Source organism: Microcaecilia unicolor, chromosome 10 (assembly GCF_901765095.1).
Source record: "Microcaecilia unicolor chromosome 10, aMicUni1.1, whole genome shotgun sequence".
NCBI lineage: Eukaryota > Metazoa > Chordata > Amphibia > Gymnophiona > Siphonopidae > Microcaecilia > Microcaecilia unicolor.
Genome location: NC_044040.1, coordinates 127,927,602 through 127,943,206, shown reverse-complemented (window position 1 = coordinate 127,943,206; position 15,605 = coordinate 127,927,602). Strand labels below are relative to the sequence as shown.

General features: G+C 41.8%; 1 protein-coding gene across 1 annotated transcript in view; it reads left to right on the top strand.

Annotated features, from left to right (window-relative positions):
* The window catches only part of LOC115478331 (galactose-3-O-sulfotransferase 2-like), an 89,652-nt gene extending 76,939 nt beyond the window's left edge, over positions 1-12,713 (top strand). Inside the window, 1 exon segment of the mRNA XM_030215634.1 lies at positions 11,490-12,713. Within this exon segment, the coding sequence (XP_030071494.1) occupies positions 11,490-12,386 (897 nt within the window). The 3' untranslated portion in view covers positions 12,387-12,713.
* Positions 12,714-15,605: the final 2,892 nt, after the last annotated feature.

The following is a 15,605-nucleotide window of genomic DNA, read 5'->3' as shown; positions in this document are numbered from 1 at the left end:
AGGGAGCCCCAGGGATAGACAGGATGGGTATATACCTACTCTGACCACAAGAGGGAGGGAGAAGGAAGAAGCCCAGTTCCCTGGCTCCGTAATCAATACATGATGCCTCCCACCTGTAGAGGGAAGGGTGGGGTGAAAAGCAGGTGGAGGAGGGGGTTAAGGCTGCTGAGCAAGAGGCAGAAGGAGGATGGAATGGGAGCTGGAGAGCCCGGAGGAAGGTAGCACCTAAAGGGGGAAAGCTATGTGTTTAAAAGTTTTGATTTAAAACCTGTTGTAAGGAAGAAGCCTGTTTTGATTTGAACTGTTTGCTGTGGGGGAAGGGCAGAGGACTGGAAGAGTTATTGTTGCAGGAATTGATGCATGAATTACCCCTATTGTTAGCAGAATCTGTGGTACTTCAGGAGTCAAACAGCACACACCAGAATGAGGGAGAAATCTTCTTTATTTGCCAGCAAACAAAGCAGGACATCAGTTCTAGCTCTCTTCCTCTCTCTCTCAGCTCTCTGGATGTTATGGCTTCTGTCTCAGCTTCTTCTCTTCTTCTGCTGCCTGTCTTCCTTCAGCTCTCTTTCTCCTGTCTGTTCCTTCTGACGTAAGCTGCTTCTACTCCCACTTAAATACAGTCCTAACCTCTAGCCCCCCTTACTCTCCAGATGGTAAAGAATGGATTGGTTACCTTGCCTCAGCCAATCATTACTTTAAAAATATCAGTTACATAGGTTTGATATTTCTCAAACTGACCTATGACCTGGGGCCCCTCACGCTAGACAATTTGGCACCAGTCTCTTACATTTTATTATTATTAAATTCTCATATTCCTAGTCAACTCCATACTAACTGAACTCTGGCATTCATTAAGGGGTCAAGGGCCAGTCTTACTTAATAGCATACATATCAGTTATTACTTTCAAGACCCATTCCTACATTTACCTATAATTAATCAAGGAGAAGAGAGTTGACTAGTCCTGACCTCTTTTCACCTATCAGCTTCATACATCAAACCAGCCAGAACTATGGCTAAGTCAAACCATATGCTGATCTCTTCACTGCAGCCCTACTCAGAACGTAAGGCAAAGAGTTAAACAAACATTAGATTTAAAAAGGTATTCTACATATTAACTACACAAAATACACATATTCTAAAATACACAGAATCAATATTCCTTATAACAAATCTACATATCAAGAACTTCTAAAATTATTTAACCAGCTTTAAACTACTTTTAAACTACAGCATGTCTGGCTCATGCTTTGTTCATTCATAATAGTATACAGATGTGCCAGCATTTAGCAATCCATCACTCACAAGGGGTCTTTCTGACCTTTCTAACCTTTAGCTAGATTTCTAAATAATCTAAACCAGATGACATTCCTCCATCACTTGCAGAACTAAACCAAACTTTTAAACACCAGATTTTTAAGCAGAATTAACACTTAATATGATTTCTCAGAATTAATCAATTTCTTTTGCCCACTGCCTCATTATAAGCCTGGTTCCCCAGCTGCTCCTGTTGGTTGTGTAAGAACTGTGGGAGCTGGAAACCCTGGTTGGACAGGAGGGAACAATTTTGCTTTGGGCCAGCACAGCTTGTGATACGTACTTTGGGGCCAGCACTGCTTGTGATACGTACTGTGAAAAGGAAGTATTTCCAAAGGGGACTATTGCAGCCCTCAAGAACGGTCAGAGACTTTGGATTGCTGGGTGAGGGGCAGCACTACCCTGCCTGGGGCAGCCCTAACCCCAGGGCTGGACTGAAGCTTTTGTTTGTAACTTGGAAACAAAAAGAAAAAGAAAAGAATATTTGAAAGTATCTGCTGGTGGCAATTTGTGGGGCTTGGATTAATCCTGGGGAGGAGACTTCCTTCCTCCCCCTACTGGCGCAGCGGTCCCGTTTACAATATAAAGCCACATAAGAGCACAACACACTGAGGTAGATGGACTAGGAGATCTACATGGTAGGAATGTAGAAAGACAGATTGCCACATCAATGCACCATAGCCAGGTTAGCATAGCCATCCCTGTGCCGCATATGCAACAAGGAACCCCCAAAAGACAACACTAGAAGGCTGAACCTACACACATGCTATGGTGTGTAGCACTCACTGGCAATTCATAGAAGTTCACATTGGGTCTAGCAAAGTTGCAGAAAGGAACCCCTGTGGGGCGATAATGATTTAACCTTATTCAAGTGTGTTCTAAAGGTCTGCACAGTCTATCAAACATATAAACGGCGAGTGACCGTACTCACTGCAAATGCGCAGTAGAGACTTCCCTCTCTGTCCCCGCGTCAATACGTGATGACGGGGGGGGGCGGGACAGAGAGGGAAACTGCGCCGCCGACGTTGCTACCGCTCCCCCACCACTCGGAGTCGCCGCCGCCACCCCTCCACCCGGCCCGGGCCCTCTCTTCCCTTCTGAAGAGATCCATTCGCCGAACGCAGCAACGCACATCAGCTGAGCTGCAGTGAGCCCTTCCTTCTTTGCCTGTGGCCCCGCCCTCCTGTGACATAATGTCAGCGAGGGCGGGACACACACAGGCAGAGAAGGAAGGGGCAGCTCAGCTGATGTGCGTTGCTGTGTTCGGCGAATAGATCTGTAAGTTCAGAAGTGAAGAGAGGGCCCGGACCAGGTGGAGCGGCGGCGGCGGCGACGACTTCGAGGGGGGGGAGCGGTGGCGACTTCGCGGGGGGGAGGGGAGTGGTGGTGACCGCGGGGGGAGGAAAACCTCTATACCAGCCCGTTTTTACGGGCTCAACGGCTAGTTAACTCATAAACAATTCTCTTTTATCTGTTCTTGTAGTACTCTGATCCTGCTAGTTCTTGAGCAAACATGAACCCACTTACCTTAACAAAGTCTCAGTTCAGTCCATTGCTAAGCATTTTTTGGTCTATCCTACAGATGGTGCAGCGAGTCATTGGGCAGCAGGGATGAAAAAGCCAGTCCTTCCAACGTTCCAGAGTCCAGTGATTCACTGACATCAGTGCAATACCTTGATGTCCTAAGCTAGTAGGGATCAGTACCTGTGGGCCCTGCAGAGGAGCCTGAAGAGGAGATCTACAACTCTAAAAAGGGTGAAGAGGACACATCAGTGGACAGTAAGCCTGAGGCACTGCTATCATCCAAGGAGGAGGTGGAAGACAAGGAGAACATTGGAGAGCCATCACAGTATATTTTCCATCAGCCTGAAAAGCTTGCAACAGCTGAGACTGACACCCAAGACATTAGCAGCCCTGGCTGGGCAAAGGGATAATATAATATCAAAACTGTCTAGCCACATTTCTCAAGATGACTCCCACTCGGGTAGAGCTAAAAGGCCTCCACAAGGATGTTCAGAGTCTGCAAGCCACTGTGAAGGAGGGACTAGGTGGACTGCATCAAGACATATGGGTCATGAGTGGTAAGCTCCAGTCCCTGAGTTGTACCCTGTCTTCCTTGCTCCCCCAGCTAGTTTCATGTCTGACATCTCTATGACTATGCGCTCTCTGAACATCTCCAAACCACATCACCCTACCCAAGTCATCTCTATGACTGTGCCCTCTCCCAACATCAACATACCCCAGAGTCATCAATGCCTGGTTTTCCCCCAACTTCCATGGTGAGGCACAGAGGGTGACCAGTCTCTTTTAGTAAGCCCTCTGACCCACAACAGCATTTGCCTGCATCCAGCTCCATCAAAGCATGACAGTGGCAGGGGAAAGAACTAGGGATTGGGAGGGTTTGAGACAGATGTGGAAGGGTCACAGGGAAGGTGGGGGAATTAGGACAGAAAAGACACATGTACACAGTGACACACATGGGGGAAGGAAAGTTTTATTCAGGAGCACGTTGGCACTGTTATGGGTCATTTTTATTTGATATACTGCATATAGTGACATCAAAGCAGTTTACAATAGATAATAAAACCATGGAAATACAACCAAACAAGGGACTTTCAGAACAAGGCATACACACCGTTTGGATTTTTGTGATGTTCACAAGAGCAACTGTAATAAAATTTTTATGTACACACAAGAAATGTGTCTGGATGAATTCATGGCCCTGAGAGGATAGCCTCTGTCACCTTCAAGGAAGAGTGAAAAGGCTACATTAGTGCCAGTATATCTAGTGTAATGAGTTGATACATCGCAGTCTTGATGATCTCAGAGATTTACAGGGATGGTTGTTGCAGGTAGAGGGAGTCATCTGTGGGGAGAGAAAGTGCTGGTTAGTGGCAGTAAGGTTATGGATGAGTGTAGTGAGCTCACCTAGCAGCCATCCCCCAGTGATCTTGCCACTCTCAAAGTAGTCATTGATGCCACATTGTGACAGCATGTAGGAATTGTGACAGAAACCTGGGTAGCAGGCACACACATCAGTTGTGATGTTTCAGGTATTAGACCGTCAGCATATCAAGGGAATAGTATGGCATACAGTTCCTATAAATAGCCTTTCAACAGGTGGTTTAATGGCTATATGTTTGTTCATCTAATGGCTATATGTGTGTTCAGGCAGTGGCCCCTAGCCCTGAGAGGACATGTGATAGGTCAAATAATTTTTGTACTGCTGCTCAGGGAAGAAAATGTATTGAGTATCTTTCCTGAGAAAGGCCATTATAAACAGCTATGCACTGTGAAGTGGCTGGCTGGAAGATGCCTGCTGTTGCCCTGAGGGGTGTTAGAAAGGTTCTGGTGTAAAAAAAATACTAGGGCTATGGTGAACATCAGGCGCACTAGTAGGGCTTGTCCTCTCCACGCATCGGGCTCTAGCTGATTGCACAGATACACTATGGTCTGTTTACTAAACCTTTGTTGCCTCTCTTTCCTATGAGAAAGGGCACACAGGAGCAATACCCTGCTTCCACTCATGCTTATACCCACCACTAGTAACACCCAGTAACTACCACCAGTAACTCCCCGTGACTACCACCAAGACCACCGAGTAACCACCACCAATAACAACCAATGACCAGCACTAGTAGCATCCAGTGACCATCACCAACTATGGTACAGGACTGTATACACACACACAGATACACACACACTCACATGCACATACACACAGGGTATAAACAGACACAGCCAATTATAGATACACAGACTGACAGAGGTAGATGGATACACCCAAAACCACAAATATACACACTGTTGCAAAGAGAGATGGGGTGGAGAACCTGAAGAGAGATGAGGGGGGACAGGTTTTAGAGGACTGACATGGTGTTTGGTAGAAAGGAACAAAATAGAACAAACAGGGAGTTAATGAGGTTGTAGTTAGTTAAGTGAGGGCAGAAAGGTATCTAGTTAAACAAAGAGTGAGGTCTGACCATGCACTGAGATGCCAACCAGTAGCACAATGCACCAAGCAATACTTTAGGTCAAAAGAGGCATATTCCCTGCCATTTATAGGGGATGTGCATTTGAGCATATCTTATATGTGATGTCCCTTGTGCCCCTGTGTGCTTGGTTGCTGGTCTTGCCTAGCTCGTGCCTAATCTCTGTCCCAAACATGTCCCCTTTCAGGGCACCTACATGTAAGCAACATGTTGCACATGCACACACCTGTTTTGCCAGTATAGAATACCATTGAATGTGTTCCCAGCTTATGGGCTTGCCTGATGTTGATTTTGTGCATGCAAATGGTGCATAAGTTTTATAGAATTGCCACTAAGTGTGCTATGGAAAAATATGCATACTTTCATTTGCTTAAAACATGTGCAGTTTTCAGAAGCCCTTGTACCCAGACAAATAGCTATTTACACATGCAATGGCTTTTGAAAATTGTCCTCCCTATGCTTTGAAAAATAAGGGGGACATATGAAAGTTTTACCAATGGAAATAGGCTGTTTGACAATTTGCAACCCTCAATACATATGAGCTCTGTTTCTGTGTTTTGTCTTCCAGATTGCCCAGCCTTTTTTGCCTTCTCTTACTGCCCTCGCAGGACTATGCCCCCTTTCTGACATCACAGGAAATGAGGTTACCTTTCCTACTGCTTAAATTGAATTATTGTTCTTTCATGGCACACACAGCAGCGTGTGATAGGGAGCAAGTCGTGCTCCTATATGCGTTCCTTTATGCACCTTCTTTGGCACCTTTTATTCTATCGCTCATCACAATTTTGCTGCTACTTTTAGGCTGGATTCTCTATTTGTCCATTCCTGTACTATGGGGTCAGTGGCTTTGTCCCCCTATATGGTGTTTATTGCCAACCATAGTGAGTTTTTGTACTATTACACCTATACTGCCCTCAGCTTCTATTCTGATTATTCCACAATCAGTAATCCATTCATCGTAAGACACACTTTATTTATGATCTTCATCATAGACTAGATCTTTGTCTCACAAAAACTTGGCTATCTGACTGATAAATTCTTTCTTAAGCAATATTGTCCCCCTATCGATTTATTTTCTCCAACCAATTAGACGAGTTGGAGGACTGGTGGTTCTATTTTCTTTTCTTGAAATTACTCAATTGAACACTTACTCATTACTTTTACTTGAAGGAATCGCTTTTCAACTTCCTACATCTCCATCTCTTCTCTTACTTTTAATTTATGTATCACACTCTGCCACCCATACTTTACTACAGGCTTTTTATGATCTAGTCTCTCTCTTCCTAATTAATATGTCACTATCGATTATCTTAAGTGACTTTAATATTCATCTTTTTGACAGTAGTGACCAATTGCTTCTGATTCTTGGACTTTTCTCTCTGATTCTAATTTAAGACACGATCTGGCTCATTTTCAAAAGAGATAGACGTCCAAAAAGTGACATAAGTCAGCATTTGGACGTTTATCTCACAGAAATGTCCAAATCAGTATTATTGAAACCTCTTTTTGGACGTCTTTCTCTGAAGTCCGTCAGAAGGACGTCCAAATCTCAAGGGGGCATGCCAGGGGCGTGTTCAAGGCAGGACTTGAGCATTCCTAAGACTTGGACGTCTTTCAGCCATAATGGAACAAAGCAAAAATGTCCAGGACTAAAACTTAGACATTTTGAGCTAGACCTGTTTTTATTACAAATAAGGCACAAAAAGGTGCTCCAAATGACCAGATGACCACTGGAGGGAATCAGGGATGACCTCCCCTTACTCCCCCAGTGGTCACTAACCCCCTCCCACCCCCAAAACGTGTGTTGAAGAACATTACTTGCCAGCCTCTATGTCAGCCTCAGATGACATACTCAGGTCCATTACAGCAACATGCAGGTCCCTAGAGTAGTTGGGAGGCGGGGCTGGTGGTTGGGAGGTGGGGATAGTACTGGGCGGACTTATACGGTCTGTGCCCTGAAAAAGACAGGTACAAATCAAGGTAAGGTATACACAAAAACTAGCACATATGAGTTTATCTTGTTGGGCAGACTGGATGGACCGTGCAGGTCTTTTTCTGCCGTCATCTACTATGTTACTATGTTATGTTACTTCAGACAGGTGGACCCAGGCCCATACCTCCACTACCTGTTCACTTGTGGAGGAAACTGTGAGGCCTCCAAAACTCACCAGAAACCCACTGTACCCACATATAGGTGCCCCCTTCACCCATAAGGGCTAAGGTAGTGGTGTGCAGTTGGGGGTAGTGGGTTTCGGGGGGGTTTTGGGGGGCTCAGCACACAAGGTAAGAGAGCAATGGTCAGATGTGTACCTGGGAGCATTTTATGAACTCCACTGCAGTGCCTCCTATGGTGCCCTAATGCTGTCCTGGTATGTCAGGGGGACCAGTCTACTAAAAATCCTGGCTCCTCCTATGTCCCAATGGCATGATTTTGGACGTTTTACACTTGGATGGGTTTTTTTTTTTTTAATGGCCGAAAAACAAAGATGTCCAAATCACAAAATGTCGAAATCACAGGATGTCCATAGTATTTTTGAAAATGACCTTCTTTCCTGTTCGGAGTTTGGACGTCTTTGTAAAATGTTCAAATTCTGATTTAGACGTTTCTTTCGAAAATGCCCCTCCATGTCATTTCACCCACCCACTCAACTGAACATACACTAGATTTTATTATCACCTCTTCCCTTTCTGTAACTTCAAATATTATCAGCTCCTCAGTTCCATGATCTGATCATCATATTCTCAAATTTCTATATCCCTTGTTAACCTCAAATTTCCAAAATGACTAATCTCACTTTAAGCAGATTAGAAAATCAGGACATCTCACCCCAGACTGCTTTATGTCTAGCTGTGATACATTTCCTTCAAAGTTTGCATTACTTTCTTTGGACAACCAAGTTGGAACTCCATCATGCCAACAACCTTGGATAACGTTGCCCCTACTCTTATAGTAAAATTACACTACTATCACACATACCCCCGGTATCATTAAGGCCTTAGACCTCTGAGGCACCAACTTCAATGGCTTAAATCTTGACTCCCCGTATACTTATCATTGTATAAAGATGCAGTACCCCACTATAGGCAATCAGTTACTTCAGCCAAGAGAGACTATTTTTCATCTCTACATCAAAGGGATCCAAACCCTTCCTATACTCCATCTACTGGTTCACTCTTTAGTTATTCCCAGCTTAGACTACTGTAGTTCTATTTTCCAAGGTTTATGACAATCTCAACTTAACTGCAGCTAATTGAAAACACCACAGTTAAGCTGATTCATGGTGCTAAGAAATTTGATAGTGTCACCCCTATCCTACTCTGGCTTCCCCTCTATTACTGGATTAGCTTTAAGGTTCTTGTTTTGACTTTAGTCACCCATTTTCAGGTCTGTTCTCATTCCGCCAGAACATCCTGTTTCTTTGTCATAGCACCTACCTTCTGGAATACCATTCTTCTTCAACTATGGCAAGAATTATTGTTTCAAAACTACAAGCCTATTCTTAAGACACACTTTTTCCCCAAAGCATTTCCCTTTAAACCTCAATTACATGTATTTGAGTTATTCCCCTATGGTGATCCCTGATAACAAGATTTCATTTCACTCCAGTTTATGTCTGCTTCTTATCTCATCCTCCTTCCTAATGTATTTTAGAATAAATTTAATGCTATGGAGTAAATATTCAGCCAACGGAGGTGAACATTTTGCCGACTGCTGCTAGTGCTATTCCTGGATATTCAATGCTGGGTCATGTCCAAGCTTTGGCATTGAATATTCGGTTTATGCGGAGCCAGTTAAGTTGATATTCAGAACGACATCAGCCATGAGTTGCCACATAAAGATAAGATTTGTTTAATGAGGTCTCATTTATGTAGTTACCCTGGCCAGTTAATTTGCTGAATATCGGCATTTAACTGGCCAAGTGCTGACTCCGCCCCCAGAATGCCCCCAAAATAGCCAGTTTTCACTTAGGTGCTAAGCGCTATTTTTCAGTGGCAATAACAGGTTAAGATATGCTGGAAATTAGTGGATAGCCCCAAACAAGCAATTTAACTGGTCAGCAGCCATTTCTGACTGGTTAAATTATTTTGAATATCAACCATCATATGATTTAATACTTCTTATTGTGAATTAGGCTGCCTCATGTGTCCATTTTACTGCAATTTGATTTGACTACTACCTTAGACATGGTAGATCATGAGATTCTTCTTTTAAACTTATTTACAATGGGAATTACTGGCAAGGTTTTGTTATAGTTTTCAGAATTTTTATTTAATAGAGCTTATACTGTGAAAATGAGGAAAGTTTTCTCAGAGTTGGATCTACCCTTTGGCATTCTACAGAGTTAGCCTTTATTGCCTATTTTCTTTAATATATACATGGCTTACTTTGAATCAGGATTTTCAGCCTTAAAAGTAAGGTTCTACTCATACTCAAATTATATATTTGTTTTGGTTCCAATATTTGATGATCACCTTGCCACTATGTCTAAGGTTGCCTCTTGTATTTCTCTGAATGAATGTCATAGTTCAATTCATTGTTTTAAATTAAACAAGGATAAGACCAAATTATTATGGCTAGATGCTGTAACAAATTCTATTCCAGATACACTTACTATTTCTAAAGATCTTTCTTTAAAGGTTGAACGTACTACTAAGGTTTTGGGTTTTATTCTTGACTCAACACTCTCCTTTGAACCTCAAGCTAATCATATTATTAAGATAGTATTTTTAAAGCTTTGATCCGTAATGTATGTCATTACTTTCATAGGAAGCATTTTGCAGTTTTGGTCGAAGCCCTTGTGCTATTCCATTTAGACTATTATAATAGTTTGTATTCTTCTATCACAGTTAAATTGTGAACCAAATTGCAGATTTTACAGAATATTGCTGAGAGACTCATTTTTCATTTGAAAAAGCATGACTGTGTTACCACAGCTGTGCCTGTACAAGCTCATATTTTTTTAAAACTAGCATGTTTTGTATTTAAGATGTTTAATGGGGCCAGTCCAGAGTATTTGTTAAACTTGTTGGCCTTTCCTTGTAAGATATCCTCAAGATCTAGAGACCCTTCTCTCCTACTTTGCCCATCGTTTGTGGAAGTTAAGTCTAAGAAAGTCTTAGAACAGTGGTTCCCAAACCTGGTCCTGGAGGCACCCCAGCCAGTCAGGTTTTCAGGATATCTACAATGAATATTCATCTTGAATAATAAATCATTGAGTTATATCATTAAATAATATCTCTATTTTTTATTAATAAATATATTTAACAAACTAATGCGCTAAAATCTTGTCAAGCCACAAACCAACCAGTCTAGGTAACCTGTACTGTGCTTTCTTATATAACTCATAAATGAATAGGCCCCAATAGTCTAACTTTCAAGAATGAATATTCATGAGAGAGATTTGCATGCAGTGGAGGCAGTGCATGCAAATCTCTCTCATGAATATTCATTATAGGTATCCTGAAAACCTGACTTGCTGGGGTGCCTTCAGGACCAGGTTTGTGAACCTCTATCTTAGAATATTCTTTTGGCTATCAAGCAGTTCAGTCAAGGCTTTCATTACATGAGGATTTGCATTCAATTACTTCCTACACCTCTTTTTGTAAGAACTTGAAAACATACCTATTCGGAAAATACTATGTTTAAACTCTTTGCTTGATGTGCCAATACTTTGTAACCCGCTTTGAACCACCATGTGGTTTGGGAGCTAGCAGGATATAAGTGCTATATCATATCATATCATATCATTATCAAATTATTATTTTTTGTAAACTGCTTAGACATTTTGTTTGCAGTATAGTAAATAAACATGAAATGTGATAAATTGCATATGTTGTCTGGAGGCATTCCCAAAGGTATATTTCGTTTGGGAAAAAGGAATAGCACTATTTCAAAGGGAAAAAGTACTCTTGTAAAAAGCAGACATTTATCTCTGAGAGTACATTTTTTCCGGTGAATAAAAAAAGTAAGAATAGTTTTGTTTTCACTTAGAGCAATCCCACAGGTAAAAAGTATCCACATAATTTGCACTAGTGTGAATAGTTTATTTATTTAATAGGATTTATTACTGCTCTCTAAATAGACAAAATTAGAGCATACCAAAACAAATACATTGTCATGAATGGATTTCACCAGTGATGGATTTATATAAAATTTATGTGTTATTCTCTTTACACAGGTCCAGAAAGTAATGCCTAATGACACATTTTATTTCTCCATCCTACGCAATCCAGTTCATCTCATGGAGTCTTCATTTGCCTACTACAAATCAACTTCACCATTTTCCAGAGCCAAGACTCTAGATGAGTTTCTAGACCAGCCAATAAAATTCTATAAAGCCTCAGACTCTGATAGTTCTTATGCTAAAAACCTTATGACATTTGATTTTGGTTTTAATCATAACGGCAAATCTTCAGCCAAGCATGCTCACCTAAACATTCAACTAATTAAGGCTATGTTTGACCTGGTGCTCATTGCAGAGTACTTTGATGAGTCCATGGTGCTACTAAAAGAAACTTTGTGTTAGAAATTGGATGATGTGGTATCCTTTCCTCTCAATAGCAGAGATGGGAAAAATAGAGTGGCCCTTTCAAAAAACAGCACAGAGAAGATCAAGAGCTGGAACAAACTGGATTGGGAGCTCTACATTCACTTTAATAGAACTTTCTGGGAGAGGATTTACCAAACTATTGGGAGAGAACAGATGCAACAAGAAGTGGAGGAACTCCGTAAGAGGCGGAAGGAGCTGACTAGAATGTGTCTCCAAGATGAGGGCATGGTGGATCCATTAAAAATCAAAGATTTGTCATTAGCACCATTACAATATGGACAAGCCAGGATTCTTGGCTATAACCTTAAACCAGGAATTGGCAAGGTAACAAGAGAACTGTGTCAGAGCTTAGTTACCCCAGAACTCCAGTACAGTAGTCTACTATACAAGAGACAATTCCCCAAGAAAGCAACTGAACTCCAAAACCATATAGCTGCTAAGTTCCTGCCACAATATTTTAAACCTAGAAATAATCATCAGAACCATGGAAAATACAAGGTTCCTATCAAAAAGAATCTCTTCTAAAACATCAAGCCCAGCTTCACACATCATTGGATAAAAAAAGAACACCTACTGTAAGAATGGAAAATTGTTGAGCAACTATTTAACAAATAGAATAGCACTTCAGCAACTTGAACTTTTAGGAACAGTTTATTTTAATGTAATTTTAAAAACAATGACATTTTTTACTGCAATACACATGGTTCAAAGTGGCATACAACCAAACTGAAACAATCCCCTATTGTTGCAAAGAATAACATTACAATCACACAGAGTCAATCCTAGCTAACCCCACCAGCCTTTACCATTGTTAGAATTTATGGTCTACTGTATGTTTCTTTCCCAACGGGTGAAAAGGATAATGAGTAATAAAACTGTTACTGTTGCCATTGCTCAGTGACAGCTGGTAAATGAAAATATTGTCAGAACAAATAATTTTGTGAAAATCACACAGAGTCTGTGGAAATACAGGGATTAAGCATAAAACAGTGGCCAGTATGAGTCACAAGTACCTAGCAGATCCCAAAAAGTAGATCTGTTTCTCATAGCTCATTTCCAGCAATAAGCAATGATTATTCCAAGTCTACTTGGCTAATAATACTTATGAACTTTTCCTCCAAGAACTTGTCCAAACCTCTTTTGAATCCTAGTATCATTTATGTTGACCTTATCCTCTGCCAATGGATTCCACAACTTCATTGTGCACTACTTGAACAAAAAAAAATAACACTTTCTATGATTTTGTTTTTCAGTCTGCTGGTCATTAGTTTCATGGTATGTGGTGTGTCCTCTTATTTTTGTGTTGTTTAAAAGGTTGAACAGTTGTCCCTATTTAACCATTCCACCCCACTCACAATTTTATAAGCTCTTTTCATAATCCCTCTCAGTCATCTATTTTCTGAGCTGAAGAGTCCTAACCAGTTAAGGGGTCCTTTTAACAAGCTGTGGTAAAAGGGGGCCTGCACTGGCATCTATGCATTTTTTTTATGCGCACTGAGGCCCCCTTTTACCGCAGTGAGTAAAAGGCTGTGTTGTTTGTTTTTAAAAAAATGGCCATGTGGTGAGTGAAGCACTGGCCGCGTGGCCATTTTGGGGGGAAGCACTTACTGCCACCAATTGAAGTGATAGTTAGGGCTCCTATGCTAACCTAGTGGTAAGCAGGCAGTGCGCAGCACTGCCTGATTACCGCAAGGTAAACATCGGCGCTACAAAAATATATTTTTGTAGCATGAGAAATGGCGCACGCTGGGGGGTGGAAACTACCTCCAGGCTACTGTGGTAGCCCAGCGGTACTTCCAATTTATTAAGCAGTAAGCCCACGTTGGGCTTACTGCCACTTAGTAAAAGACCCCCTTAGTCTTTCTTCATAAGGGAGGTGTTCTATCCCCTTTAATTATTTTTCTCACTCTTCTCTGAAACGTTTCTATCTCAAATAAGTAAGGGCCTATACAGAGGCATAAAGATATTCTCAGTTTTGCTCTCCATCCCTTTTCAGATAATCTTTAACAATCTAGTTGATTTTTTAGCAGCTGGTGACACATAGGACTGAAAATTTCAATCCAGTCAATATTAAGTACATAAGTAATGCCACACTGGGAAAAGACCAAGGGTCCATCGAGCCCAGCATCCTGTCCACGACAGCAGCCAATTCAGGCCAAGGGCACCTGGCAAGCTTCCCAAACGTACAAACATTCTATACATGTTATTCCTGGAATTGTGGATTTTTCCAAGTCCGTTTAGTAGTGGTTTATGGATTTGTCCTTTAGGAAACCGTCCAACTGGTAGCAGTCAGCATTTTTAAAAATGATGACGGGGTCACGTGATGCTTAGCTAAAGAGTGGCTGTCGCTGAGCTGAGCTCCTGGCTCCCCCGGTTGAACATCTACCCACACGCTTTTTTTAAATTTATTTTTTTAGTGTATGTGTAATTTTGGAGAGCTTACTAAGTTTGGAATACGGCTGCAAGGGTTGGAACTTATATCAGGTTGGAATGGCGTCCAAACAGATGAGGAAAGAGGGGACTCAAAGCCGTGCAGGGGATTCCAAGATGGCGGATGGAGAAGGCTTGAGCCCGAGGTCGATCAGCTCCGCGTGGGCTGCAGAGGTGGCAGCGGAAGTCTCCCTTATGTTAGAATTCTCATTGGATCTAAAGTTGCAGAAGATTATGAATCAACTTGTAGGAATTGATGAGAAGCTGGGCACTATTAGATTGGATCTTTCCCTGTATCAGCAGCGTCTATCTGACGTAGAGGATAAACTTCAGCAACATGGGGAGTTACAGCAATCTATGCAACAGAAACTGGAGCAGTTGGAGGCTAAATTGGATGACCTTGAGAACCGGGCATGGAGGAGCAACATAAGGATGGTGGGGCTCCCTGAAACAATCAAAGATCTGAAGTTGCAGGCGTTCCTGGAGGGATGGCTTCCCAAAGTTTTAAAGTTGCAAACATTGATGGGCCCACTGTGCATTGAGCGTGTCCATCGTTTGGGGCCTGGAAGAGTCACTGATCCGCGCCCCCGAGTAGTGATTTTTAAGGTACTAAACAAAAACTTTTTTGGGCTATACGACATGAGAGCCCTTTACAATATGAAAATGTTCGATACGCTGTTTTCAGGATTTTTCTGCGGGGGTATCTGCACGCCAACGGGCATTCAGAGAGGCTTGTAGTCTGTTATTTTCTAAAAAGATCCAATTTGCCCTGCTTTACCCAGCTAGATGGAAGATTTGGTATGATGGAAAGCAGCGGATTTTTACTGAAGCTGCAGAAACTTTACAGTTCGCGAAGTAGGCAGCGAGCACTTTGGAGTCGATGTGACTTTTTCTATTTTGGACAGAATTATGGTGTTCAGTATTTGCTCTGATGGGAATATATCCATATTGGACAAAGTTTTGATACTTCAACCTAAGTGGTTCACTTGAGGCTTATAGATACATGAGTGATAAGTGTTTTTTTTTTTGTTTGTTTGTGTTTTTATATCAAGCCAGACGAAGGATTGAGTATAATGACAGACAATATTCCTTTGCTGTAGCTGAAGAAGTTGTTTAGTTCGAGACGCAGGGTGTGAGCATATTGGAGCTGTTGGGACCTTTTCTATTTTGAGCAGAATTATGGAGGACGATATTTGCCCCAATGGGAATATACCCATGTTGGACAGAGTTTTGATGTTTAAAACTTATGTGGTCAACCTGGGGATTCTGTATGCATGAATGATCCACCTTGATCTACACTGCCTAGCCGGAATG